Source organism: Glandiceps talaboti, chromosome 5 (genome assembly GCF_964340395.1).
Source record: "Glandiceps talaboti chromosome 5, keGlaTala1.1, whole genome shotgun sequence".
Lineage (NCBI taxonomy): Eukaryota > Metazoa > Hemichordata > Enteropneusta > Spengelidae > Glandiceps > Glandiceps talaboti.
This window is the reverse complement of record NC_135553.1, coordinates 7,307,574-7,334,797: the sequence shown is the minus strand read 5'-3', so window position 1 is coordinate 7,334,797 and position 27,224 is coordinate 7,307,574. Positions and strand designations below refer to the sequence as shown.

Sequence of the window (27,224 nt, the reverse complement as noted above, 5' to 3'; positions counted from 1 at the left end):
ATATTATGCCAAACAATATGCCAAAACTTACAATATAAAGGTCCATGTACGATAATGTTTTCTTTACAAAGTGAACAGTGTTGCAGCAAACCAGCAAAATAATTTGCAAATGTACAAGGTATAAGCGATGGCTCCTGGGGTTTAATTTTGTTTTAAAGAGTCAAGTTTACTCTCCAGTAATATTATCTCTTCGTGTACTCATTTTACTAACCATTGCATACTGAAATGATGCGGAACCACTATGCAAATCGCCACAAGGGGGCGCTAATGTTCACGCGGAAGCTGTCCTTGAAGGTCATCAAGTCCATCGGGACACGTATTATATTATAGACTGAACGCGAATCCTGCTAGTACAAAAATAATGTATCAATATGCTATAAGATGACTGTGTTCTTTCCATAAAGGTAGAGGAAATATAAGTCAAAACGTTTTTACACAATTTAGCATGTAGACTAGGCGAACAACAATCTAACATGAGAAATACTACGCACCCCTATTATCAGGTCAATCTCGGTCAACATTGATTGTCAAATTTCCTAGAAGTTGAACACTGTTAGTCAGTGGGTTTAACCGTGACGCATTGCTATAAATTATGCGTACTTGAATTCCTATTACATTTTTATTTTCCAACACTATATAAAACGAATGAGGAGTTGTTAGTACAGAGCTCAATATTAATCGGACGATTTGGTAAAATTAAGCCAGGGTCTACAGAGCTTCGGACAACAGGATTTTGGAAGTATGGATAAACACATCAATTCTGAATCACCCATTATTGGTAAGTTAAAGTACATCCTTTATCCTGGAGCCACGTATGTTTTCCTCGTCTATGTACTATAGGGAATAAACGGAAGTGATGGCGTCATTTTTTTTCTCAAAGATTTCTTTATCAAGGGAGCATTCAGTATTTACACAGGGGAGGGCCGGGGAAGGGGGGGGGGGGCTGGGCTCGCGAGGAGGGCCATATTTAAGTAACTAGGATTATGGGAGGGTCACATTTTACTTTGACTCATTGTATTGTCTAACTTTGCATTGTTTGGGGGTTTTTTTACCATCCCATTGCTGCCACAGTTTCTACATCCCACTGCTGTCACATTGGTTAGGGTGATATACAGTTATAAAGTTAGAGTTATGGACCATAATGTCAGACCGATATCAATCAATCAAATTGCCACTGATAGCATTGCAGTGAATTAATTTTTGGTTGTTGTGTGAGGAGAGGGTTTCAGAGTAGTAAAACGAGAACAGATGGGTAATTAAGATATGAATAATATGTGGTGGAGATGTTGACCACAGTCCCAAAAAATGCATGCATGTCCATAGTGTGTCAATCTAATCTAAACGGAAGTTGTGGCCTTCAGCTCAGCCAATGAGATCCAAACACAGGTACTGATTAATGCAGTGCCTTCACACAAATTCACATGTTGGTAATAGTGGAAATATTAACCAACATTATATATGCCTTTGAAACTTTCAACCTGGTGGCAGTAGTGGGTACTTTTGAATTTTAATTAACACATGTTACTTTTACATTGGAAGGTCAGAGAAAGATAGCTGAGGGAGACCACTTTTTAGCACAACGGAATAAGGGGAGGGTCACATTTTATGCAACAGTCTGGACCTAATCCCCCCCCCATACTTACTAAAGGCTCCCTAATTATTTCAAAAATATCAAGTACAATACAATACAATACAATACAACACAATACAATACAATGCAATGCAATGCAATGCAGTGCAATACAATGAAGTACAATTCGACACAACATGACACAACACGACACGACACAACACAACACGACACGACAATTACACGATATTCACTATTTAATAGAGTGACACATTCATCAATGCAGTTTGAACCAACATATCAAGAATAATTATCATCTTGGTTATTTTGTCAGGACTTTTGACCCAGAAGACGGACGGAAAGAAGAAAGATTATGGTGAAGAATTTATTCCAGCATGTTATGTGAAATTACTAGAGAGTGCAGGAGCCAGGGTCGTGCCTATCATACTCAATAATACTGAGGAGTACTACAAAGACATTTTTAACTCCATCAACGGGTGAATGAAACATAAGTTTGTTTTATCTTTATCAACCAGGTGTAGATAGTGCAGTAGGAATTAGTCAGTGAAGGCAAAATAAAATTGTTTGTTTCTGATAACATGACTTCAGAAAATAGTATGTAGAGTATGTAGGTCGAAATTTCATTTTATTTTTATTTTTTTAAATTTGTAAAACTTACTTCTACCCCAAGATAAGATACTCGTCGGTCACAATACTTCTGTGATAGTTTGATTGGGTGTAAAAGAAGTAAATGAAGACAATTATAAGTTATGTAGACACAGTGTACTGTTAATTAGTCTAAAAAGACTTGGTTTCTCTCTGAAATACGATTTTTAAAAAGAGACCACAGATAAGGCAAAGATATGAAAGTCTACACAGAATTCGAAATAGAAGTAAGTTGTTACCGTTTTACCTTTTTGCATGCAAAAAAAAATGTTTAGGGTCGGGGGCTTAAACTAGGGTAAGTTGGGTTTAATATCAGAAACACACTATTTATTTTATCTGGCCAAATTAGTGCTATCCTTATTTTGATCTCATGGTCTCTCTTAATTCATCTAGGTAGCTAGGATCTCTTAATATGTCTAGGGGGTCACTTGATACCACATACCACACATTTAATTCCACAGTGTGTGTGTGTGTGTGTGTGTGTGTGTGTGTGTGTGTATGTATGTGTATGTATGTGTATGTACGTGTGTGTATGTATGTATGTACATGTGTGTATGTGTGTATGTATTTGTGTGTATGTGTGTATGTGTATGTATGTGTGTATGTGTGTATGATGTGTGTGTGTGTGTGTGTGTGTGTGCATTCAAACATTTTTCATATTTGTTGTGCTAATATTTTGTAAATGAAAGAAATTAACGTTTACTTTGAAAAAGTATTTCATTATGAATTAATCATCTTTATGCATGCTCATAGTAATAATAGGTTCTTGTACCTATCGAACTGCACAGGTGAAACATTACTCAAAGTAATCAGAACCTTTGGTCACGGTAGAAGAACTTAATTATTACTCACAATCATCTTGATTGACCTTTGACCTTTCCAGACTTTACCTACCAGGTGGAGATGTTGATCTGTTGAAATCAGAAGCTGCAAGAGTATCAATAATATTTTATCACCTAGCAACAAAGGTACTTGAAAATAGCCAATTGATATTGTAATTCATATTATAGTATTGTGTACAATCATGTTTTCTTTAAAACAGAGCATTAGTGTATCAGTCTAATTATAAGGCCAACATGCATGCTGCAACTGGAATTTTTTTTGGAAAATATTTTGCTGGCCACAATAACTTACTCATACTATTATACACCCTGAACAGTATCACTTTTGTTGAGAACATGTTTTTGTAGCTATACAATTATATGATAAAATCAAATCAAAATTGATTTTTGGGTCCGCACCCAAAAATCAGCATCCTCACTCGTCGTCACAATTTCAACCTATTACTGCACTCCCTACTTATGGATAAAATCCTCTGATTATTAAACATGTACACTATCTAATTATTGGTATTTTAAAAATTTCCAGTGAATAGATTGTTGTTGTCTGATCGAAAAATGGTATGCCAGTTACAACTACATGTAGTACAGTTTTAACATGGTGATACATTCAAAACTAAGCTTTTTGCTCAAGATTTAAAACTTATCACTAATAGACAATAGTGACCCTAATTAACAGATACAGTGTCTTTTTATAAGTAACAGACCAATTTTTAGTGAATATATATCTTTAGTTACTTGACGAGAACAAAAATGTCCCAGTTGCGGCTAGTAACAATAATTTCCAAAACGTCATCACTTACTTTTGAGAAATTTCTACCACAGGCTAATAATAGTGGTGATTTCTCAAGTTCCAATACATGAATACATGTTGAGGTTTTCAACTTAACATTTCTACCACAGGCTAATAATAGTGGTGATTTCTCAAGTTCCAATACATGAATACATGTTGAGGTTTTCAACTTAACATTTCTACCACAGGCTAATAATAGTGGTGATTTCTCAAGTTCCAATACATGAATACATGTTGAGGTTTTCAACTTAACATGTCTACCACAGGCTAATAATAGTGGTAATTTCTCAAGTTCCAATACATGAATACATGTTGAGGTTTTCAACTTAACATGTCTACCACAGGCTAATAATAGTGGTGATTTCTCAAGTTCCAATACATGAATACATGTTGAGGTTTTCAACTTAACATTTCTACCACAGGCTAATAATAATGGTGATTTCTCAAGTTCCAATACATGAATACATGTTGAGATTTTCAACTTAACATTTCTACCACAGGCTAATAATAGTGGTGATTTCTCAAGTTCCAATACATGAATACATGTTGAGGTTTTCATTGCTTAACATTTCTACGACAGGCTAATAATAGTGGTGATTTCTCAAGTTCCAATACATGAATACATGTTGAGGTTTTCAACTTAACATTTCTGTTACAGGCTAATGATAGTGGTGATTTCTTTCCTATTTGGGGTACATGCTGGGGTTTTCAATTCTTACCAGTCATTACCTGTGGTACAGACTTCCTAAGCAGTACACCAGATTCCAGACTATCTCATCCTTTGGACTTCCAGAAAGGTAAAAGACAACTTACTAGATTGTGAATTATTGTTTTAATTTGATACCCAATGGTATGGCATGTGAGGAGCACAACCATGAATTGGGAGAGTGAGTTAATTAACACTCAACTTAGGTTTGCAAAAGTTCAAAATCCATGTCTTCGATATGAATGTTTTGTCCTATGCTACCTTATGCATGTACAACAGAGAAAGGATGAGTAAAATAATATTTTGCATGACTTATTCACCAAATTTGATTAAAGGAGAACACCATTCCAGGAAATAGAGACATTTTCATAAACTATGGGTTCTGGAGAATCATTTCATAATTTTACATCACCTACAATTACTTGCGATTTCAGAGAAACATCAAGTTGATACTTGTGCATTTATAGGGTATTTTTGCTATATGCTATTGCATCATGGGAGAAATGCATCATTCAATGGTTGATCAATGAATATTCATGGTAGCTGTTTCACACTGAAGTGTATAGCATTTTGTACTCATGAATATTCAGTGTTCAACCATTGAATAATGTATTTCTACTATCTCCCATGATGCAATAGCCCATAGTAAAAAGATACCCTATAAATGCACAACTTGATGTGTCTGTGAAATTGCAAGTAATTGTAGGTGATGTAAAATCATGAAATGACTCTCCAGAACCCATGTTTTATGAAAATGTCTCTATTTCCTGGAGTGGCATATTTAGAATCCCCTTTTAAAAATGGTACATGAACTCCGAGATTTATAACAAAGTAGATTGATAGAATAACCAAGATTCAAATATTTAGACAAAGTATGATGGAGTAATGATATGGTCCAGGAATGTTATCATAATTGGATGGCTATGCATGTAGCTATATAAGTTACTCTGTGTACAAGATAGGTAGGAATATCATATCACACTATGACAAAGCCCCATGATATGTGAGTGCAAATGTGATGTACTAGGGGTATTTGCATGAATGCGTGTGATGTTATCTGTGGCTGCAGTACACTTGTGAAAGTGTACCAGAAACATGGCAAGTTAAATACCTCCAAGTATATACCCACACTGGCACTCACGTAGCATTGGGTTCTGTTAGTACTACATTATAATTATGTTCCAACACAGCAAAACTCTGTCATACTGTATGTGTATTAACAGGATTTTGCATGTAAGGAACGATTGTCCACTGACTCATTTGCATTCCATTTGCATGCTGGTATACAATAATGCAAATACCACTAGTATGCGCATGCACCAGTTCAAGTAGTCACACTGGTACATATGTAACAATATTAAATTTCAATATATTGATTGATGCTTTCAATATTTGCCAGGATATGAAAAAAGTAAATTATTTCAGAAGATGGCGGCGTCCGAAGAAATCATACAAATTCTATCTAAGGAGAATGTTACGTTTAATAACCATAATGATGGTTTTACTCCAGAGGTAAGAAATTCTTAAGAGTGGTCTTTCCTTTATTCAGCTATTAAGACCCAGGAGACAATATTTTCCACTCAATTTAAGAGTTTGGGGAAAGAGGGAATATAACTGAATCCAATGATACAGGCTCAAGAGTGCAAGTTTGGCATGTTCCAGCTACTTTCACAATATAATTATACTCATGCACACTGGCATTCACACGGCATCATGGGGTTCTAGATGTTCGTACAAAATTATGTTTATCCAAAATAGCAAATGTCTATAATAAAATCATAATACTGCACTATTTCATGTACAAGTGAAGATTGTTCAATTGTTTGCATAATTAAAGGTATGCAATAATGTTTTGGCATTGTACTGCAGTGCAAATACCATCAGTATGCACATGCACTGATGCAAGTAATCACTGGAGCAGGTACATACATGTATGTAACTAATAATTTACATTTTTGTCTTTTTGCAATTCACCTTCCAATAAAAATGTACAAAACCTTTTCAAAAGGGGTCTTTAATAGGATATACTTAGTTCCAGAAACATCAGTTTAGGATCACCACAGGTGATCACATACCAGGTGTTTGAGGTGCATTAAAATATTTGACATACCAGCTGGTGTTTATGTTTATTACAGTATCTTAAGTGTTTTGGGTTCATTACAATACTTAACATATTTTAGATGTTTTAGATACATGACTATTTATATACAAAGTATTTTGGGTTTACCACAACATTTTAAATATCAGGCGATAAACTTGGGAGTTGTGATGGGTGAATGGTTAGAGTCAGCCAGCTTTGAATCTGAAGTTTGCAAGCTCAAGCCCCAATTGATGTTATTTGTTTCTGAATGGCTAAAGTCCTTGGGCAACATTAATGAACCATGAGTCAATCCAGTTGTATAATTAGGACCTGGTAGGAAAGAGGTTGCAACATGAATGCTTTAATCTTATGTGCTTATAGAGGCTGCAATGGATTGTATGCTCCCCTGATATTTGAGGAAGTAAAGGGCCATTGTGCTGCTATAGATCCGTGCCAGGGGTAATAATTGTAAAGCGACTTGAGCACAAAGTGGGAAAGTGTTATTATAAAAACCAACAAATTATTATCATATCAATCATTACAGGACTTCAAGAAGTATGGGGCAGATCAGTTTTATCAAACACTGACTTTAAATAAAGATCAAAATGGTAAAGACTACATATCAACGATTGAAGGTATGTTATCTACTTTACATCCCACATTTGTAAGTTACTGAGCTATTTAATAATAGTATACGATGTCCAAATTTTGACCCTGATTTAGTCTACTGCAATGGTAATATGACATACTGACATCACACTAATTTCCTGTTGATTAGGCCTAATAAAAGAAATTGTGTGGTTCTGATTTCGCTCAATTTTAGAATAGGTGTGGTAGGTAGATTTCTTATTTTATTTTACTGTATTTTTTTTCTGTGTGAGTGTTTAGTTCAGGTTTTCCATTGTTTTCCAAATGGTCTCTGCTGTTTATTTCTTCCTATCAGATGTACAGCCATTACAGATAGGAAGAACAGTTTTATTTTGTCTTTTTAAGTTGGTCAGTTTCCCCATCCACTATTTCTCATGAGACTTCACAATTTTTGTGATTTTTTTTCTTGAATACATAAAAAAAAGTTTAGGGTTGGCAGTGAAAAGCTAGGTGGTGTCGGGTAAACGGAACCAAACAATTATTCATTTTAGGCCTTATTGAACGAATAATGACAACGGCTGGTTTAGAATCTGCAGGTTGTGGGTTTGAGATTTGAACCACAAGACTGTGCCTCAGTCCACCCAGCTTTATCATTTGGGACCTGGTAGATAGAGGTTGGATTGTGAATGCTTTAATCCTATGCGCTTACAGAGGCTGCAGTGAATTGCATGCTCCCCAGGCAGTTGAGGAATTATATGCTGTCGTGCTGTTACAGATCGATCTTTACCTTGGATAAAAATTGTAAATTTAAAGTTATTTGAGCATGATGTAGGAAAACACTGTACAAAAAACATTATTATAATATTAGTATTGATAAGATCTAAAATGACTTATTTTGAGAATTTTTTTTGTGAACGAGGTTCTATGTCAATTTGTATCACAAAATATACACATTTAGAGTAAATTGTCTGTGTACAAGCAACCCTCACAGTATGGAGAAATTTAGATGCATGTTGTCATAGTGATAGCATTCCTTCATCTCACCTTGATTCCAAATGTTTCTTTCTCCATTACAGCATATAAGTATCCCTTCTATGGCTGTCAATGGCATCCTGAAATTAATCCTTTTGAGTTTTCACCAAGATTTGGTCCCCATGTCAACCATTCACTAAATGCTATCAAAGTGTCTCAGTACATGGCTAATTTCTTTGTTAATGAAGGTAAGGGTGAAGTCTTAACTACTTTGTTTACAGTAGTGAATGTTGGATGCCTCGGGTATACTTGTGTCGTATCATTTCGAGTGAGATGTCTCTAATTCTTGGTACCTGAAATAGAAATTTACTGCCAAGGCACATCATAAAAATAATGAGCATTAAATTTCTTGGTTGACATCTTCCACTCCATGTACATAACATGTATTACTATAGGTGCAAATGAGAATAAGTCGACCTGCTTGTTTAATTTTGACAATGAGATAAAAAGCTATTGTAGGTACTGAGATATTAAGTCCATACTCTTGTTCTATTTTGACCCTCTAGTATGAGGTACAATGCTATTACAGGTACTGAGAATAAGTCAACCTTGTTTAATTTTGACCCTCTAGTATGAGGTAAAATGTTATTGTAGGTACAGAGAATTGCCATGCAGGGAAGTTGAGTAACTCAGTATTTGATGACATCGAATTGTTATCCACTGAAGTGAATTGTAGGCAATTGCGACTGTACAAGATCTAATTTTTGTTGCACTGTTCAAAAAATATCCATGGCACAATGAAAAATCATTCCAGAAAACAAACACTGAGAACAGGACAGACTGTTCAAGCAAAGTCAAAATCTACTGGTCCAGGGTGGCATATAGTTGATACTTAAAGTTGGTGGAGGGGGCAGGGGGTGTTCCGAAGGCCCAAGGGCCATATATATAGTCGTCTATCGTCTCATGTACATCATCCAGTCACCCAAGCAGAATTTGCTGGGGAAATGCTTTATGAACTTTAAGAGTAACATAATATTGGGGCTTTGTTATAAGCCTGACCCACACCATGACCCCAAGTTTCAAGTGAAATCTCACACTAGCAACTGCATCTAAGAGTATTTTAACATAGACTGGTTAAGATACTTCAATTCAGGCCTAATCAGTCTTGCTCCTTACATGGGTACTGGTTGATAGGTGTGGCACAATACGTTGTATCTAACAGACTAATTTACACCAACGCTTTTTAAGAATTTCTAAAACAGACAACTTTTAAGAATTCATGACATACATTCTGTCACAAATCACCATGTGTACCAAAGTTTCACCATCTTGAATGAGTTAAAGTATACAAACTTATGGAACATGTCTATGAATGTTCTCAATCATCCAGGTAGGAAGTTGATAACAATGTAATATAACTATTGCCATTCAAAACAACAGTTGGACCAGTAGGATAGAGTATAATTATATTATGTCGTTATCAAACGTACGGAACATTTACTATTTCTTGTCTTTTTTATTCCAGCACGGAAGAATCATCATAGTTTTGAAGACAAAACCAAAGAAAGTAAATCACTTATTTACAATTATCCACCTGTATACACTGGTAACTTTGTAGGATATGCTCAGTGTTACTTCTTCAAATGAAGTGGTGCGTAGTTTGTCAAATTTACAGTATTTTGAAAAATTATTCAAATAAGGTGGTGCTTAGTTTGTCAAATTTACAGTATTTTGAAAAATTATTTACTGCTGATAAAGGCCACCTGTACTTTATTCTGTGTTTCTCATCATAACACCGTAAAAATATGTTGATCGGTTAAAAAAAATTTTTTTTTAAAGTTTTTAAAAAGTAAAAATTAATGTGCATGTACATGTTGGTGAATCAGATGCTATTAATTCATAATCATACTTAAATAGTCTGAATAACTTAGAAATTACATTAACGTCAGAAGGAAACTCAACATTTCAGCAATAAATGATAATTGTCGCTCAGAAATATTTTCGTAGGTTTGCCATTGTGCAACCAGTGTTTTGATTTATTTGTATTCCTGCATAGAAGGCGTTGATTTTTTTTTTTTTTAATTTCTGCAGAATTAAAAATTTAGGGTCAGTTGGGTCATCAGAAACGTAGAATTCAGTAGAATCACACCCTGAGCAATTACAGAGAAAGATTTTATATTAAAGCACAGACAAGAAAGACTTGTTTGTGGTTAAAGTGTATCAGGAGAAGTTATTGAGTCACGTTATTTATCCACAAGAATAAGTTATGTAAAGCTCTTTGCAACGTGACCTAAAGTAAGTGGAAACTAGATCAATGATAGAAACCTGATATGGACCACTAAGAAAACATTTCGATCAATCAATCAATCAATGTCAGCAACTCAAGACAAATACACAGACACCATTGTTTCAGTTGAAAGGGGCTAATGGAAACTGCTTGCATGGTGCTTGACAAGATGGAAGCTCAGTTTGCCCTTGAAAATATCAACTTTTGATGCTTGACTACGTCCTGGGTTGTAGAAGGTCTTGCAATTATCTGTTTGAATTTTTCAAGTATACATACATTTCAATTAAATACATTGGAAGCATTGTCGACCATCATATTTATGAATTCTGGTCAATAACTTGACACTTTTCCACAATAGTTCTCAATTTTGTCAAGTGAAATATTGGCCGGATAATATTTTATATAATTTACTTTTTGTTGCAATATTTTACTAGCTGTATATGCAATATTATTGGTACAGATTTAACAAGATCAAAAACCTACAAATGGCTTTTTAGTTGTACAAATATAAAGTTTGATAAAAATGCCAGCCATTATGCTGAATAAATGTCTCTGATTATACCATAATTATGGAATTGATTGTTTAACTGTCCATCTGCAAGTCAAACTAAGCATCCTATGATTCCTGTTGTTTTTGCTGTCACACACACACACACACGCATGCATGCATGCACGCACGCACGCACAAAAAATACATCTAAGCACAGCAACACCACAATCTCACTGTCATACACAGACACATGCACACATATGCAAACATACGCAAATGCAAACACAACCTGGCTGTGGCACACCTGTATATCAATCCACAATACACCTGCACATCAACACCAACCCCCCCCCCCCCCCACCCACCCACCCACACACACACACATACATACACAAATACCAGCACCACAACTGCACATCTACATGTAGACTGTAAAACATAGACATGCACACCAATCAACAACAGAAACCTGATTCAAAAAGAACTTTTTCATCCAAGAATTTATTTGACATATCTGTAAGCAGTTCTGGCGACAAAAGGAATATTTCAAACAAAAATACGTCACATCTAGGGTGAATTCTTAGGAATCTTACCCAAAAGATATGGATACAATACTTTGACAAATGGCATACTGCTATGACTTGTCCAGAAATATAAGAGAGTACAAAGGATAAGAAAGCAAGCATGGCCTGAATTCTAGCAAGTAATGTTTGCATTATGTCATTAGATGCTGATGTATACCAGGTGCTTTATAAATCCTGTAAAAGAAAGACCATATTCAGATAATCCAGTTGGTAGAAATATAAAAAAATCTTTTGGCTATGTATGGTACAAAATATTTCAGTATGGGGTTGATCATAAGCACTGCACTGACCACATCATCAACTATGTTCTGGAAAACTACAATCTCACTAATCTACATGCAACCTAAAACATATAACACTAAAACATAGTTATAATAATAAATTATTTATGAAAAGGAACATTTGTATGGATTTTGATGTTTATACATGTAACAAAATTGTACACTCTAATATTCATGAAAGACAGTGCCATTAATATATAAAGTAGAGTGTAAGGCTTGGTGTTTGACAATATACGCTGTATTTTGGTTACTGAAGTTTTAGCCGTTTCACAAGTAATCACCACAAGAAGGTGCACCAGATTTGGCAAAGTGAGGGCTAAAATTTGTCTAATTGGCCACTGGTTGCATGAAGCAGTGAATGAAATGTGTGTGAAAGAACTCTGAATGTCCATAACAGAGTATTACAGTAGTAGTTAGGTATGTTTTGATTACTGGTAGTCGCTAATAAAATAGTATTGTGGGAACAACAACAGAGAATGTGTGGTAACATGGTGTCTGCTGTCTTTATGTTTCAATACTATGCTAATCTGGTCTCACTTCCAGTCAACAAATGGCTTGTGAACAGCACTCCTAGTGGCCAAACTATGAAATGTTTTATCTTTCCTTTAGCTGGAATATTTTGTATTACAAATGTATGATTGAAATTGGAATGTTGCATATCATTAGTTTTGAGTATATGGACTAGTATCCTGTTGGTGTTTGTTGCCATGGTTTTAGTACTCTGATAACAATGGGGGTTGACATTTACAAAGTGTCCATGTAAAACACTTCAGGAGCATAGGTTGATTTTACTCTCCAATACCACCTGTGTATTGACACTTAGTCATAACATAGTCTTTAGCAAATTATTTGAAATCATTTTGTTATATTGAATGATACTTAGTGCATAATTTGCATTTTTGAGTTTCTGTTTTTGAAGTGTGCCTGAGTATTGAAAGGGAAGGGGGGCATATGTTGTATACTTGCTGCATCTAGAAATCTAGCAATACAGAAATCTAGGGTGAATCTGATTCTCTATATCAGAATTTGCATACAGAATTTTTTACGAATGGAAAATAAGTATCATGGTTTCTTTGTCATAGATCAATATATGTCTAAGGTCAAGGTTCAAGCAGCTGCTGCCACACAGGAAGCTGTCTCATCTCACTCATCGTGAAGAGTACCTTCACTGAGAATAGCTCTAGACAGATTTCTTGTCAAACCCAGTCGTAAAAGATCTATCTTCTCCTTAAGTGTTTCCTTTTCACCCTGTAACCATAGCAGTCAATACAATATATTAATCACATGTAGTGAAAAAAACATCAAGCACAAGATCAATTATGTGATACTCAAAGTATGATGCTACAATGTACTAGTTATTTGTTTTGTTAGTGATAGCGATACACAATTTCATCAACCAAGCTTTAAAGCTGGCCCTTTGAGGACAGAAGATTATGCTCTCCTTACAGCAACATGTGTTGGTAGTTTTTTTTAAAGCACTGTGAGTGCATAATGTTTCTTAGTAATCTGAAAGTTTGTTCTTGTGTGAGAACAAAGTGCCTAATACTATGTCAATGATTTTATTTTCAAATAAACTCCTCTTTAATACCTGAGTACTAGTATCATTATTATCAATGTTTTGGCACTCTCAAAAGTTTGCTTTTGTGTGGACAACATGTCTAATAATATTTGAATATGTTTGATTTCATCTGAATTGTACTTACCTGAGTTCTAGTATCATCCTTGTCAAGGTATTCTTTTGATTGGAATGACCACATAATGTCATCAAGGCAGTACAGTAGTTCATTAGTTTGCTGAAAGTTGAACACTACTTCATCTCTTTCTAACAAAGGCAGTGCATCCGTCAGTAAAGTCAGCCAAAATCTGGAAGAAAGGACAATAAAACATTGCAATAAAATCAATTTGAATTTCAAGTACAAGAAATGTATAATCCCACATACTAATCTAAGACACAGAAGAAACTTAACATGTGGAGCACTTGTCAGAAGGAGTTTTCAAGAATTGTTTAGATTAGGTAAATGTGGGAAAAACATGATGCCCATTTTTGATGACCTTTATTAGACACTTACTTCTGTGGAGCTAGTTTGGCAGTCAGCAATGACAGCAGTAAATCAGCTGCCTCTTTAAATTCTTCCTGCTCATAAAGTTTATGAAACTCTCGGTATTTGCCTGCAGGGAAAAAAAATCGGGACAATCTAAGTGAAGTTCACTTCATAAAAAGTAAGACGCAGATGTTGAGACATGCAGTTCAAGGACAGATTTGAAGTACAGAATTTGTTATTTTGGTCACTACTTTGAGTCAAACTTTGATATCTTTGGGACCTTACACTCAGGACTTGAGAACTGCAGACAAACTTTTCTCTGCCATGGACAGGAATGTTTGGCATTTGGACCACAAAATGTTTAAATTTTTATGAGAATGGCCTTCAGCAAATCAAGTTGTCTGAATGGTGTCAAGTGGAGTCATGATGATGGTTGATTGGTTAGAGTGGCCAGCTCAGAATCTACAGGTTGAATGGTTAGAGTGGCCAGCTCAGAATCTACAGGTTGAATGGTTAGAATGGCCAGCTCAGAATCTACAGGTTGAATGGTTAGAGTGGCCAGCTCACAATCTACAGGTTGAATGGTTAGAGTGACCAGCTCAGAATCTACAGGTTGAATGGTTAGAGTGGCCAGCTCACAATCTACAGGTTGAATGGTTAGAGTGGCCAGCTCACAATCTACAGGTTGAATGGTTAGAGTGACCAGCTCAGAATCTACAGGTTGAATGGTTAGAGTGGCCAGCTCACAATCTACAGGTTGAATGGTTAGAGTGGCCAGCTCACAATCTACAGGTTGAATGGTTAGAGTGGCCAGCTCACAATCTACAGGTTGAATGGTTAGAGTGGCCAGTTCAGAATCTACAGGTTGAATGGTTAGATGAACCAGCTCAGAATCAACAGGTTGAATGGTTAGAGTGGCCAGCTCACAATCTACAGGTGGAATGGTTAGAGTGGCCAGCTCAGAATTAACAGTTGAATGTTTGAGCCTCGTCACTCCCATTTGTTTCCAAATACCTAAAATCTTTCTTGGGCAAGATCTGAACAATTGTGCTCCACAACCTAGCTGTATACATGGGGACCTGGTAGGATAGTGACTGTTATGTAAATGCTTTCATCCTTATGCCCTTATAGAGGCTGCAGTGGATTGTATGCTCTCCAGGGAGTTGAAACAGATGTGTCATTATATAGATCTATGCAAGGGGTAATCAATAGAACTATGATCATGACATTGTTTGTGGAAAGGCACTTTAAAATGAGTACCATTATCATCATTATCCAATATAGCAATATCAAACCATACTAAACAAGTGTTTACTGGGTAGAAGCAGTTCTCATATGTTTTGTCAATCACACGAGCACATTTGAAATGTCACTTACACAGTGTTATTTTGTACAAGCATGTCATGATTGTTTTCTGAAAAGTTTATAAGAATCATCATCAAAAAGAACTCACCTAAAAATGTCAACCTGTCGCTAAGCAACATGGCAGGTCCTAAGTTATCAATCAGATCTAAATTTGTAAAGCCACCCTTGGCACTGTACTCTGATAAGAACTTCTCTGATAAAAATGTTGCAAATGCTCTGTCTTTAGATCTGATGCACCATGACAATGCTGACCCCAGGCGGCCATTTTGTAATGCTTTCATTCCCATTTCTTTACATATACCATGAGCTGCAAGGTGGAAATACGAGACATGTTGGCAAAAAAGTATAGTCGGTGGAAATTGCATCACAGAATTAAACAAGAAATATTTTGACTGTTTCCACACTTATAGTTCAGTACTGTCTTAAAAATCAATCGAGTCAGACATGAAAACTATGTATGAGATAAGAAAAATGTCAATTTCTTGCAAATTAGTTAGTCACAAGGATATATACCGCGATATATTGAACAGCGCCATCACAGTTCAAAGGTGCTACAAATCAATCAAATAACAAATCTTTGACAATTTGAAAGTTCACTGACCTTGTAGTTCCATGCCACGTTTTTCACAAAGTCTTAACACTTTCAGAGCTTTCCGCTCAGACTGTAGGGGAATTCTCTCAACGTATAACTCTAGATAATGTCTATCCGTGGATAAAAACAGATAGGTATACATAGTAGATTAGTACATACTGTAGCAGAGACATCTTCACAAGACAATCCATGATATTAGCATATGACAGCTGGTAAGCTGGTAAACTATCACTCTGACTGCTAAAGCACATGATTGTACACTATGATTGCACATGAACACACACACACATGCACTCACACACACACACACACACACACACACACACACACACACACTCTGTCACCTTTGCACTAAGTTTGGAAGTTGCCATCATTGAATGGCAGAGATATGGCTTGGAACAGACAGATAGGGTGTATGGCCAAATGGGGCATGCATGGACAGCTGGACATGAACTGGCTTCACACACATGCTTTGTACTTTGTAGGATGGACACATGAATGTGCCCCATGCCTATAGCCCTCCACAGAGTACCCACTTGGTGATAAAGAGTAATCTGATGTATTGATTACTTAAAGGCCAAGGTTTCAATCCCAGGTTCTCACATTATTGTTATCTTATCAGTGAAGCCATAAGGATTAAATAAGATTATACCATGCACAAGCCAAGTTGAACAAAATATATGGAATATATACTCTGGTCGTTATACTTCATGATGATGTGCCTCTATGCATGGATGTATTAGTGACTAATACATCCATGCTCTATGTCACGAGAACACATACACGTCACTGGTTCTGCTGTGTTTGAAATATGAGTCAAAACATTCAAAACTGCCATTACTTTCCCTGATTTTTCTTTGATATTACTGGCGCTGGTATAATCATGTTATCTCCAATATTTTTCTTCATTCAGCTGGAAAATACTCATGACCTCGGGGTTGTCACTACTTGTCTAGGTTACGCGCATTTTCCTGTGGCTGAACCAAGAAAAATATTGGTGAATTACATCTAATCATTCTTTTGTTCTGGATGAACTTTTTCTATAGCTCAGACAACAGACTTTCACACCTAAACTTCAATGCTAATCTGAACTGGGCCCTTCAGTGACATATCCAAGAGCTGGTAACATGTGGAAGACACTACATTGGTATTACATGTATGGTACTTACCGTCCCATTTCAGGACAATAATCAAGATAGTCAGATCCTATCTGCCATAAACTACACAGAAATAAAACATTGGTTAATCATCATACATGTAGAAACATTGGACTGTTATAGTTTCTTCATTTAAAGGCCCATGCTTCAATCCCAGGTTATCACATTAGTGCTATATTTTTAAAGGAGCCAAGAGGATCAACTAGACCCCTCATTTGTTTGTTTACAATAAATGTTTTCTGTCAAATGACTGCAAAATTACCATGTTTGGACAATATGTCTGGTATAAATTCTGCCTTGAACACGTATAAAAATGAAATAAATATATCAGAATAAAGACTAAATGCAAGGTGTGCAAAAACCATTATGAAAGATTTCTTTTCTGTTTTGCCAACTTCACATTCATGTTATCTGTATTGCTGTATTATTGGTTTGTCATTGTGTGTTTGTGTGTTTGTTTGTTTGTTTGTTTGGAATACACACTTACCTCTCATGTGTCATTAAACTTGCTGCATATTCAAGTAGGAGAAATTCTCTTAAATTTGAACCAAAACTGAAAGAAAAAGACAACAAAAATCAGACTTTGCATAATCTATGTCAAAGGTCTCATAATTCTGTCTTTCCCTAAATAAATAAAGTAACATAAGTAAAGAACTCTCTTGCAATTCCTGGGGGTTTTTTTACTGAACACGGTAACATATTAGTATTATTCCTGCTTGTCATCTCTGTCCTCCCTGAACTAGATAATATGGAAACTAAAGCCCTTCTGTAAATATTATAGAATATACACATGTAAATATATTTTATAAACCACTAAATTTAGTATCTAGATGGTACGGGAATGATTTAATTATATGCAACAAACTGTTATTTCAGTGTCTATTAATCAAAATGTCCATCATCAGACTGATGGGGAGTCCCCATTCTGATGATGAAAATTTTGAATATTAGACACTGAATGGGGGATACAGGCCTCCACACTGAGATCTAGTAGATCTCATTATTCAAAATCCAACAGAAGAGTAGATAAGTAAGGAACATCAAGGAATGGCAGACATGTTGACTTACTTGACATTATGCGATTCTAGTCTTCCACAATGATGTAGTAGATCGGTTAAATGAGCTACAAACCACCAATTATTCAAATTAGAACTGAAAGAAAACACAAACAAACCACCAATTATTCAAATTAGAACTGAAAGAAAACACAAACAAACCACCAATTATTCAAATTAGAACTGAAAGAAAACACAAACAAACCACCAATTATTCAAATTAGAACTGAAAGAAAACACAAACAAACCAATTATTCAAATTAGAACTCAGAGAAAACACAAACAAACCAACAATTATTTAAATCAGAACTGAAAGAAAACACAAACTAACCAAGAATTACACAGATAACGACTCAAAGAAAAACTATTAATTGTGAAAAAATGGGTTACACACAGAAACAGGAAGAAGAGTAAAATTCCATACTTGAAAATACCAAACTCTAAAATACTGACTCACCTGCTTTCTCTGATAACTTGATGTACATCAAACTCTAACGCTGCAAGTAAGATGTTGTCTAGAGGTGTTAGGTGTGTATTTCCTCCACAGACATCAATACATTCCTTACGAATGAAAGGGAAAGGTATATCAATATTTTTACTGTCAATTCAAAACATCTTTACGTAAGGCTACAAAAACACATTCCTGTTTTATGAAGGGGAACCCGCTATTATTTTTGTAATACAATGACATAATCATATATTTGACAGAATGAACGAATATATTAAAGTCACCCAAGACTACTGTAGCAGGGCTGTCACCCCCTGACAATGTTATCTGGGTGTAATGATAGCACAGATAGATTTGATAGTACCCAAGACTACAGTAACAGGGCTGTCACCCCCAGTTGCATGTATGTTATCTGGTGTAGATTTGATTGTCAGATTACTAGCTGCTTAGATACACACCCCTGATTACTGACCTAAGTATAATACCAACCATAACCCCCTGTGACACCCCCTGACTGCCTTACCTGTGTATGGTAATGTAGATCAATAGTTTTGATGGTTGGATTACTATACAACAACTTAGATACCAACATCTGATACCAGGTTCCAGTCAAATCTCTCAGTTCAAAAAATACACTATCATCACCAGCAAGAATCTGAAAAATATAGTAAGTAATACGCTAAATCATGTCAAAATTAAACATATATAAATCGCACACTTTTAATTCAGATCATTATGTTCAAACATGTGTGAAGAAAGTGTATATATGCTTAGAAACTATAGGATACACAGAAGTCATTTATACCAAACCACACAGACAGACAGACAGACAGACAGACAGAGACAGACAGACAAACAGACAGACAGAGACACACTCAGACAGTCAGACACAGACAGACAGACAGACAGACAGAGACAGAGACAGACGGACAGACAGACAGACAGACAGACAGACAGACAGACAGACAGACAGACAGACAGACAGACAGACAGACAGACAGACAGACAGACAGACAGACAGACAGACAGACAAATGCATAAACTCCAGGTATAAAAAATTAAGGAGTATCACACCTCTTGTACCTTGCCACACAGTACAGCTGAGAGACATGTTTATTTTAAATACCTTACACTGAGTCAATGATGTCAGAGCAGCATTTGAACAAAAAGTACTCCGCCTAATAAATATGAACGATAAACTTACCCGACAAATAATCTCAAGGTTTTTATGAGATCCAAATTCCTGTAAACATTGTTGGCATTGATCTTGCCAATGCCTCCATTTCATGTCAAACTCTGGTACAGATTGTCTTCCCATTTCAGCGAATACTGGCATCTTTCTTAGCAACTCATCCACTTTACCATATACCTACAGACAACAATATAAAAAGTAAGTACTATGATTTACACAAAAAAAACTAGAGGTTAAGAGTGATTCTGTTGTCTTCACCAATGTAACAGTCTTTCTGAACTATAGACATTTGGCAGTAAACATTGACTATGTTCTTCAAAATGCTTTTTATGAAGGGAAATGAGCTAAGGTAAAGTCAATGTGAGTTCCCAAGTCATTCCAACAAGGATTGCAGTCTTTTTCACAGCAAGAATTGATCTGTTTACACAAAAACAGCTTTGTCTTTCCCAAGTCAGAGGCTTGAGAAATGAGGTACATTGTACACATAAACATTGGAATACACTAGTGGACTAAGTAATGAGGTGCAAGGACACATTTAAATATGACAATTAGTAGCTTACATTGTGAATGTCATGTTGTCTGTCATGATGTAATGATAGTAACTGTCTAGCATCATCACTTCTGCCTTGGAGTACATGCATATAGATCTGTAACATAATCAATCATATAGGCCAAATTAATGTTCTGGGTTGTACTGGGCAATTAATTTCAACACATACATGATAATGCACTTCACTTTAAGAGATGCTTTCCTTTGAAAGATTATTCTCTATTTAAAAGACCAATACAATGCAAATGTGAAACAATCAGTTTATAGATTTGTCATTACAGGAGAAATGAAGTCGCCTTGGTGTTTCACTCATGGGACATGATGTTTTGAACAAAAGTAGACACTATTCAACTACAGAAACACAACACACACAACAGGATCCTTTACCCAATCACATTGAAAAGTGATATTGTTATTCTTTTACAATGCAGAGAAATAAGCTTCTATTGAAAAAGCACACACGGACTTGATGATTTTAATGGCTTCAATTGTTTACTTTCCAACTTATAATCACCATGGAAACTTATTTATCTCTACTCCCAACTGTGTAGGCACCTCTAAAATTGTTTATTTTGAATATAAAGTTGTTTGTATGTCTAAAAAACAAAAAAACTGTCTCATAATGCAGAGAAACACTAAGGTATTTTCATTTCTCCTGTAAAGTACATCTTTTAGTGTTTGAACATTATATGAGAAAACATCTTGTGGTATAAGGTAAATACTGTTTTTGCACACAGTAAAACCAAGGCTACATGGTGAAATATCATTTGTACTTGGTGGGTTGAAATTCATGTATGGAAACATGAAAACATGTGAAGATAAATAATCTGATGATGAGTAGTCATAGCAGTATTTGTGATCCTGTATGCAAATATAAAAAAAAAAACACGAAAACTTTATATGTGAGTACATACATCAATATGACAGAAATAGAATTCAAATTTTGATGAGAATGTAAGTGTAGGCTTACAGCTGGCCAATAACGTTCATGATAGGCTGGCTCTTCTGATGACATCACCTCCCTGGTATATTCATCAGCTGTTGGGAAATGCCATGCTATCCATTCTATTAACTGTGTCAACACCACACCTCCTGTAGTTGGGATTTATTCAAAGACAGGAATAAGAATGCAAAATATCAACGACTATTTATGTTTACAACCTGGCACATATGTAAGACTGTACAAGTAAGAATACTGTACTTCTAAACCACACTTAGAGACAGGCCGTAACCATATCTTTAATACTAGACATATACATATGTGAGCAAAAGCAAAGTGACCATTGCGACCTTGGTAGGCTTCAGTTTACTCAGATAGACACAAACTAAAACTATTGTTGTTCAATGTGGTAGATTACACAAGTGGGTAATAGCGGTTCCTCTGTTGTGCGAATCTGACCACCCTGTGATCAAGATAGTGTAAACATTGGAAGTTCCAAAACAGCAAACTGCAGGTTTATGGAACTAGTTTTCAGAGAACTGCCTTACTGAGACTATAATTAAACCATCGTTCATTCAATAGTTTATCACTGTTGTATCAACGTGTTGCGACAATAGTTTTAGTTTGTGTCTATCTTTGTAAACCGAAGCTTCAATTTAATACCAGAATAATATTACAGCAACTATACTCTAAATAATTGACAGGAACCATAATTAGTAAACTGACTTCTCATTTTTTGTAGGAATGGAAGCAACTTTGAATCTTTATAGCTTTTGACAGTCAATGCACAGCAATCTGGGATGATACTGATGTCAAAATTCATTTAGCTATTCATTACCTGGTAAAGTTTCAACAAACAATATTTCACATAAACTCCAAATTAATTCCACCATGGATAATATTTGACACTGAGCAGAATACTGTTCCTTCTTTTCCTCATCTTGGATCACATCTATATCGGAATATGAAGTGAATAAATGTCATTGACATGGCATGAGTTATACCACTCGTAGTAAAAAAACAAAAACTTGTGAGTTTACAACAAGGGCTGTCAGTTATTGCCTCTTGTTCAACAGATCACATTACTCTTGGTTTTTTATCTTATAACACATCTATACAATCTACTACCAAATTTATTTCAACCAAACTTTTAATACAGTTTATTATACCATGCACAAGCCAAGTTGAACAAAAAATATGGAATTGACATCCTGGTTGTGCTATGTCACCACAGCATGTGTCTCCATCACTGGTTCTGATGTGTTTGAAATGTGAGTCAAAACGTTCAAAATTGCCATTATTTTCTCTGATTTTTCTTTGATATTACTGGCACTGGTATAATTATGTTATTCTCCAATATTTTTCTTCATTCAGCCGGAAAATACTTATTCATGGCCTGAGGGTTTTGTTACTACTTGCTTAGCAACTCATAGTGACAAAGTCCCCTAAGGTAACTCATATTGTCCTTGGCTGAATGAAGAAAAATATTAGGGAATAATATCTAATTTTCATAAACACATTTTAATGTTTTTCGAATTGTTTTCCATACCTGTTTTTTGCTGGAGTTCTAGCATACATGCTCTGAGCACAGAACGGTAGTTACGACTAAATTTCACAAGTCTGTATAAAAAAACAAAGATATCAATACATAAGTGCTTGTTTCCTTTAGATAAAGTTTATAATGAATATTCAGTGTTGATCTAATACATATGTATGTCTGCCACGTCCCATGATGCAATGGTGGACCAGTGTGAAAACAAAAGAGAGAGTTTTCAATTGGGTCCTTCTTGATAGTCGTGCAAATTATGTGATGTGAAATCATGAAATGACTCTCCAGAACCCAAAGTTTATGAAAATACATCTATTTCCTGGAGTGCTGTTTCCTTTGACCTTACAAAAAATCATGCACAAGTAGTATTCTTGTATGGTGGTAGAAATGTGGTGAACATTAAAGTCTGACACTGATTGAGAGTTTGTATGTTGTCAAGGTAATAGTTGGTATCTGAAGGTATAATGATCTTTCTCTTGTTCACAAGGAAAGTATTCAGATATGCAAACTAAATCTCAATTAATACAAGTCATTGAAAATGACATAGTCCCCGCTATAATTGGGTTTTAAGGAATTATCACTACTCTGATCACGCAACAACATTTGTGAACCTAAAACAAACAGACTTAGATATGTTGTGTGTGCTTGTTGGACATGGAATATGCCTCCAACAATAAAGGATTGGTTGGGTATGGGGGATCATATCACAATGAAAATGGAGTCTGAGTTATGGCTTTGGACATGGAAAATTCACAAAACAAAATGGCTGCCAGGCAGCCATATTGGATCGTATCACGACGAAAATGGATGTGCACATGTATGTCATAGAACACTGTCCTAATCATGCTAATACCAACTTTGAATGAGATCTGTTCAAGCATGTCTGAGTTATGGCTTTGGACATGGAAAATTCACAAACAAAATGGCTGCCAGGCAGCCATATCGGATCGTATCACAATGAAAATGGATATGCACATGTATGTCATAGAACACTGTCCTAATACCAACTTTGAATGAGATCTGTTCAAGCATGTCTGAGTTATGGCTTTGGACATGAAAATTCGCAAACAAAATGGCTGCTAGGCGGCCATATTGGATCGTATCATGACAACAATGAATATGCACATGTATGTCATAGAACACTGTCCTAATACCAACTTTGAATGAGATCTGTTAAAGCATGTCTGAGTTATGGCTTTAGACAGGGAAAATTCGCAAACAAAATGGTTGCTAGGCGGCCATATTGGATCGTATCATAAAACAAATTGACGTGCATATGTATGCCATAGCATGTTGCCCCTGTACCAAGTTTGAAAAAAATCGGTCCAGGCATCTCCAAGAAACGGCTGCGGACGGACGACGGACGGACGGACGGTCGCACGGACGGACGGACAGACGGAACCCAATCCATAAGTCCCCGTTCCGGACTTCATCCGCGGGGACTAATAAGCTATCATATTGTTCTACTAAACTGGCATAAACAGTGTGTAAATTTTATATGTGTAAAACAAATCGACAAATTATTAATCAATGCACTTACTGTGGTTTCCTGACTGTATCTGAACTCTCTGGTTTATGGCATTGTAATGACATAAAAATATCTGGAAAGATACAAACACCAAAGCATTATGAATGTAAATTTTCAGGCTGGAGTGAACTGGACACCTTTCTAGGGAGGGAGGGAGGGGGGCATCAAAGGCATTGGAGAAGATGTAGCGTACAGTGCTATTTTATAGAACAGATCATGTCATTAACTTTGATCATTCAGGTACAACATTTCAGAGTTGTACTTTCCCTGTACACTTGTGAGTACTACTCACTACTCACCAACCAATAGAGGATTATATCAATAACACAATAGAAAACTTACTGTGTGATTCATTGACTAATTTCCTGGTGACAGGATTATGCATTTCCACATCCCATTTGATAATATGTACACTGGGTGCTGCTAACAATCCTATTTTGTCCTCTCTCTCATCTATTCAAAAAGAAATGCAAAAAAAAAACAAATGTAAAAAACATGTTAACAGTTCATCTGTCTGTTATTTGTTCACAAACACATTTAACAACTGAATACAATTTGATCCAATTTTTCTCTTAGATTTTGCTCTAAAATCACTACATCCAGCCAATATATACTTAGTATGTACACACTATAGTATACATTGACTGTGTGCAGCATAATAAAGATTGAAGATGTTGTTTGAAATAAAATCTACTCTGCTTATCAATTAGTAGTAGACTATAAGATACATCATCAGGCTTCTCAAGTGATAGCTGATAGCATGGCACATGTTGTATCTTACAGACTTGAAGCAATTAACAAATGAACAAAAGTCATATAGTAGGATGAAAGCTCATCTGTGCAAAAGTTCAGTCTAAGTTAATGGATTGAACTTCGTATTGCACCGAAATTTAATTAGCTTACCAAAGCTTTCCAGAAGTCATATACATGTATGTTACCATACCTATTCCTGACTGCTTCCCCTGTTGTACATGATGTACAAGCACTTGGTTTCCATATCCCCACTTGGATGACAAACATGTCTCACAACCCAATGGTAATGAATGATCAGACACAACCTGTATGACAACAGTGAAGAAAAGAGAATATGATAAAAAATCATTACATTCTCTAAAGCTTGTTTCAGACTGCAAGACACCCAGATATTAAATTTGACAGATATATATTCTTCCCCAAACAAATCCTTCAAATACAGCAAATTGTATATATCATTGCCTTGATAGTTGGTTACATGCCCAAGGTGCAAGGATATGATCAGCATGACATGTAGTAATTCTCATATTACACGTTAATGAACAAAATAACACTGCTGCCATCAAAAGAGATTGCATGATCTTGTGACATGTTCGTCTTGGGATCAGTTATTGTGAAAAGCTTGCCGTTCTTCCAAAAATCATACGCTGCAAACAGCGTGAACTGTCGCAGAGTGTGATAACCCCAGCAACAATGGCATTACAAAGTTTATACAAACTGACATTGTTGCAAAGTAGATTTCCGATGCCATTTTAGTATCGTGAGTGTATTTTAAGGCGTTTCCATTTATAAATGTGTATTCCTCACAAAAAATTTTGATTTTGATGCACAGAAATGTTCACTTCTATTTCTGCATGTCAAAATAGTTCCAGGTTGATTTCAGTCAATATGAAAAAAGAGTTCGGGGTCAATTTTGGTCAGTACGGTAATATACAGACAGCTACGTCATCATCACTTTCTCCATTGAAAACAATGCATAATGAGGTGGTCCAATATATGCAACATATATACTATTGGTCAGTCTTGCTACATTATTGTACCAGTATCAACAATGCTTGGTACAGATTACTGCAAAATAAAATGATTGCAAAATGCTGATAGTGGTCTGCTCTTTTGCATCACACTTGTGCTGCCCCTTTACAATTTTCACATAATTGGGAGCTATGATGTATACCTGAACTTGATATAACTCCAAAGTCAAGACATCTCTTTACAAACTATTATGTGAAAGTATATTGTATCACAAAATGAATGAAAAGTTCAGAAAATGATTGAATTTGCTACTCTGACTTTTAAATTTACATTCCCTACTATTGTAGTATTATGTATAGTCTATTTAATCTTTTTTTTTACGTACTTTTTTTTGTATATCTATTTTAATTTATGTTCTATTATTAAATGAATCATTTTTATTTGTAGTATAGATTAATTCAGTTTTTATTTCTTCTTTATTTCATTTTATTGTACCTTAATATTTATCCACACCCCACCCCCACCCCACTCCCGATATATTACGTGTACTAAATAAATGATGCCTGTATATTTTAGCTTAAAATATGCTGATATAAGTATTATAACGGACATTGGGTTGACATTGGGTGATTATGTCTCATAAAGACAAACGTTCCTTCAAACCCCAAGCCATAGTTTGGATTAGTGATATCTACTACAAAATGTATATCTTGTCATTGGAATCGTACTACAAGTAAGACATATAATGGATAATGGTTATTCTTTTGTTCAATTTCAAGACCATCAACAACGATTTGAAGCTCGTTTTGGATTTTATTTTAGACTAATTGACATAGTTTTTTCACATTCAGATTGTGCGAATTCTTTGCTATCATAAATTACACTTTGGTTACAATTACAGCACGTACTGTGATATATATAGACAATGTGAGTTCACATACTCAGATCGAAAACCATGCCATTTCAATCGGTCGCCCTCTACTCGCCGTACTCAGTCATTTGTTTTTCTCGTTTCCTCGACAAATTACAAAAAATTGTAATTGGTATGTTCATGATTAACACAAATTACAGTAACTGTAATGTTAGGTATCCACTATTTACATGACAGACCTTGTAAAACCGAAAGAACTCACCGCTACTTTCACGGCTTCCCGCTCCTCCATGGCCGCCATTTAGTTCAGTTCACCTTTGACCCATGACGTAGATAGCCAAAACAAGCCAGGGG

General features: G+C 35.6%; 2 protein-coding genes across 2 annotated transcripts; one reads left to right on the top strand and one right to left on the bottom strand.

Annotated features, from left to right (window-relative positions):
• Positions 1-540: 540 nt before the first annotated feature.
• On the top strand, positions 541-10,950 carry LOC144435654 (gamma-glutamyl hydrolase-like). The gene is made up of 8 exons (XM_078124250.1): positions 541-778; positions 1,905-2,067; positions 3,120-3,204; positions 4,527-4,665; positions 5,974-6,086; positions 7,199-7,289; positions 8,319-8,462; positions 9,740-10,950. The coding sequence occupies exons 1-8, from the start codon at positions 742-744 to the stop codon at positions 9,859-9,861; spliced, it is 894 nt and encodes a 297-aa protein (XP_077980376.1). The 5' UTR covers positions 541-741; the 3' UTR covers positions 9,862-10,950.
• Positions 10,951-11,488: 538 nt separating this feature from the next.
• On the bottom strand, positions 11,489-27,171 carry LOC144434950 (nuclear pore complex protein Nup85-like). The gene is made up of 19 exons (XM_078123480.1): positions 27,133-27,171; positions 25,218-25,332; positions 24,617-24,727; positions 24,287-24,347; positions 22,747-22,817; positions 22,036-22,149; positions 21,228-21,349; positions 20,268-20,354; positions 19,720-19,884; positions 19,039-19,170; positions 18,525-18,628; positions 18,081-18,164; positions 17,500-17,565; positions 17,025-17,075; positions 15,865-15,965; positions 15,352-15,570; positions 13,926-14,025; positions 13,560-13,719; positions 11,489-13,104 (listed from the first exon to the last, which is right to left on the bottom strand). The coding sequence occupies exons 1-19, from the start codon at positions 27,169-27,171 to the stop codon at positions 13,000-13,002; spliced, it is 2,007 nt and encodes a 668-aa protein (XP_077979606.1). The 3' UTR covers positions 11,489-12,999.
• Between the last annotated feature and the right edge of the window lie 53 nt (positions 27,172-27,224).

Excerpts from the sequence above, each read along its gene's own strand:
- LOC144435654 (XM_078124250.1), top strand. The coding sequence starts at position 742 with ATGGATAAACACATCAATTCTGAATCACCCATTATTG. Across the intron at positions 3,205-4,526 it reads TTTATCACCTAGCAACAAAG|GCTAATGATAGTGGTGATTT; the intron begins GTACTTGAAAAT and ends TTTCTGTTACAG. Across the intron at positions 4,666-5,973 it reads TCCTTTGGACTTCCAGAAAG|GATATGAAAAAAGTAAATTA; the intron begins GTAAAAGACAAC and ends AATATTTGCCAG.
- LOC144434950 (XM_078123480.1), bottom strand. The coding sequence starts at position 27,171 with ATGGCGGCCATGGAGGAGCGGGAAGCCGTGAAAGTAGCG. Across the intron at positions 22,150-22,746 it reads AGAACTCCAGCAAAAAACAG|ATGTGATCCAAGATGAGGAA; the intron begins GTATGGAAAACA and ends ATTCCGATATAG. Across the intron at positions 18,629-19,038 it reads ATCTACATTACCATACACAG|GAATGTATTGATGTCTGTGG; the intron begins GTAAGGCAGTCA and ends TTCATTCGTAAG.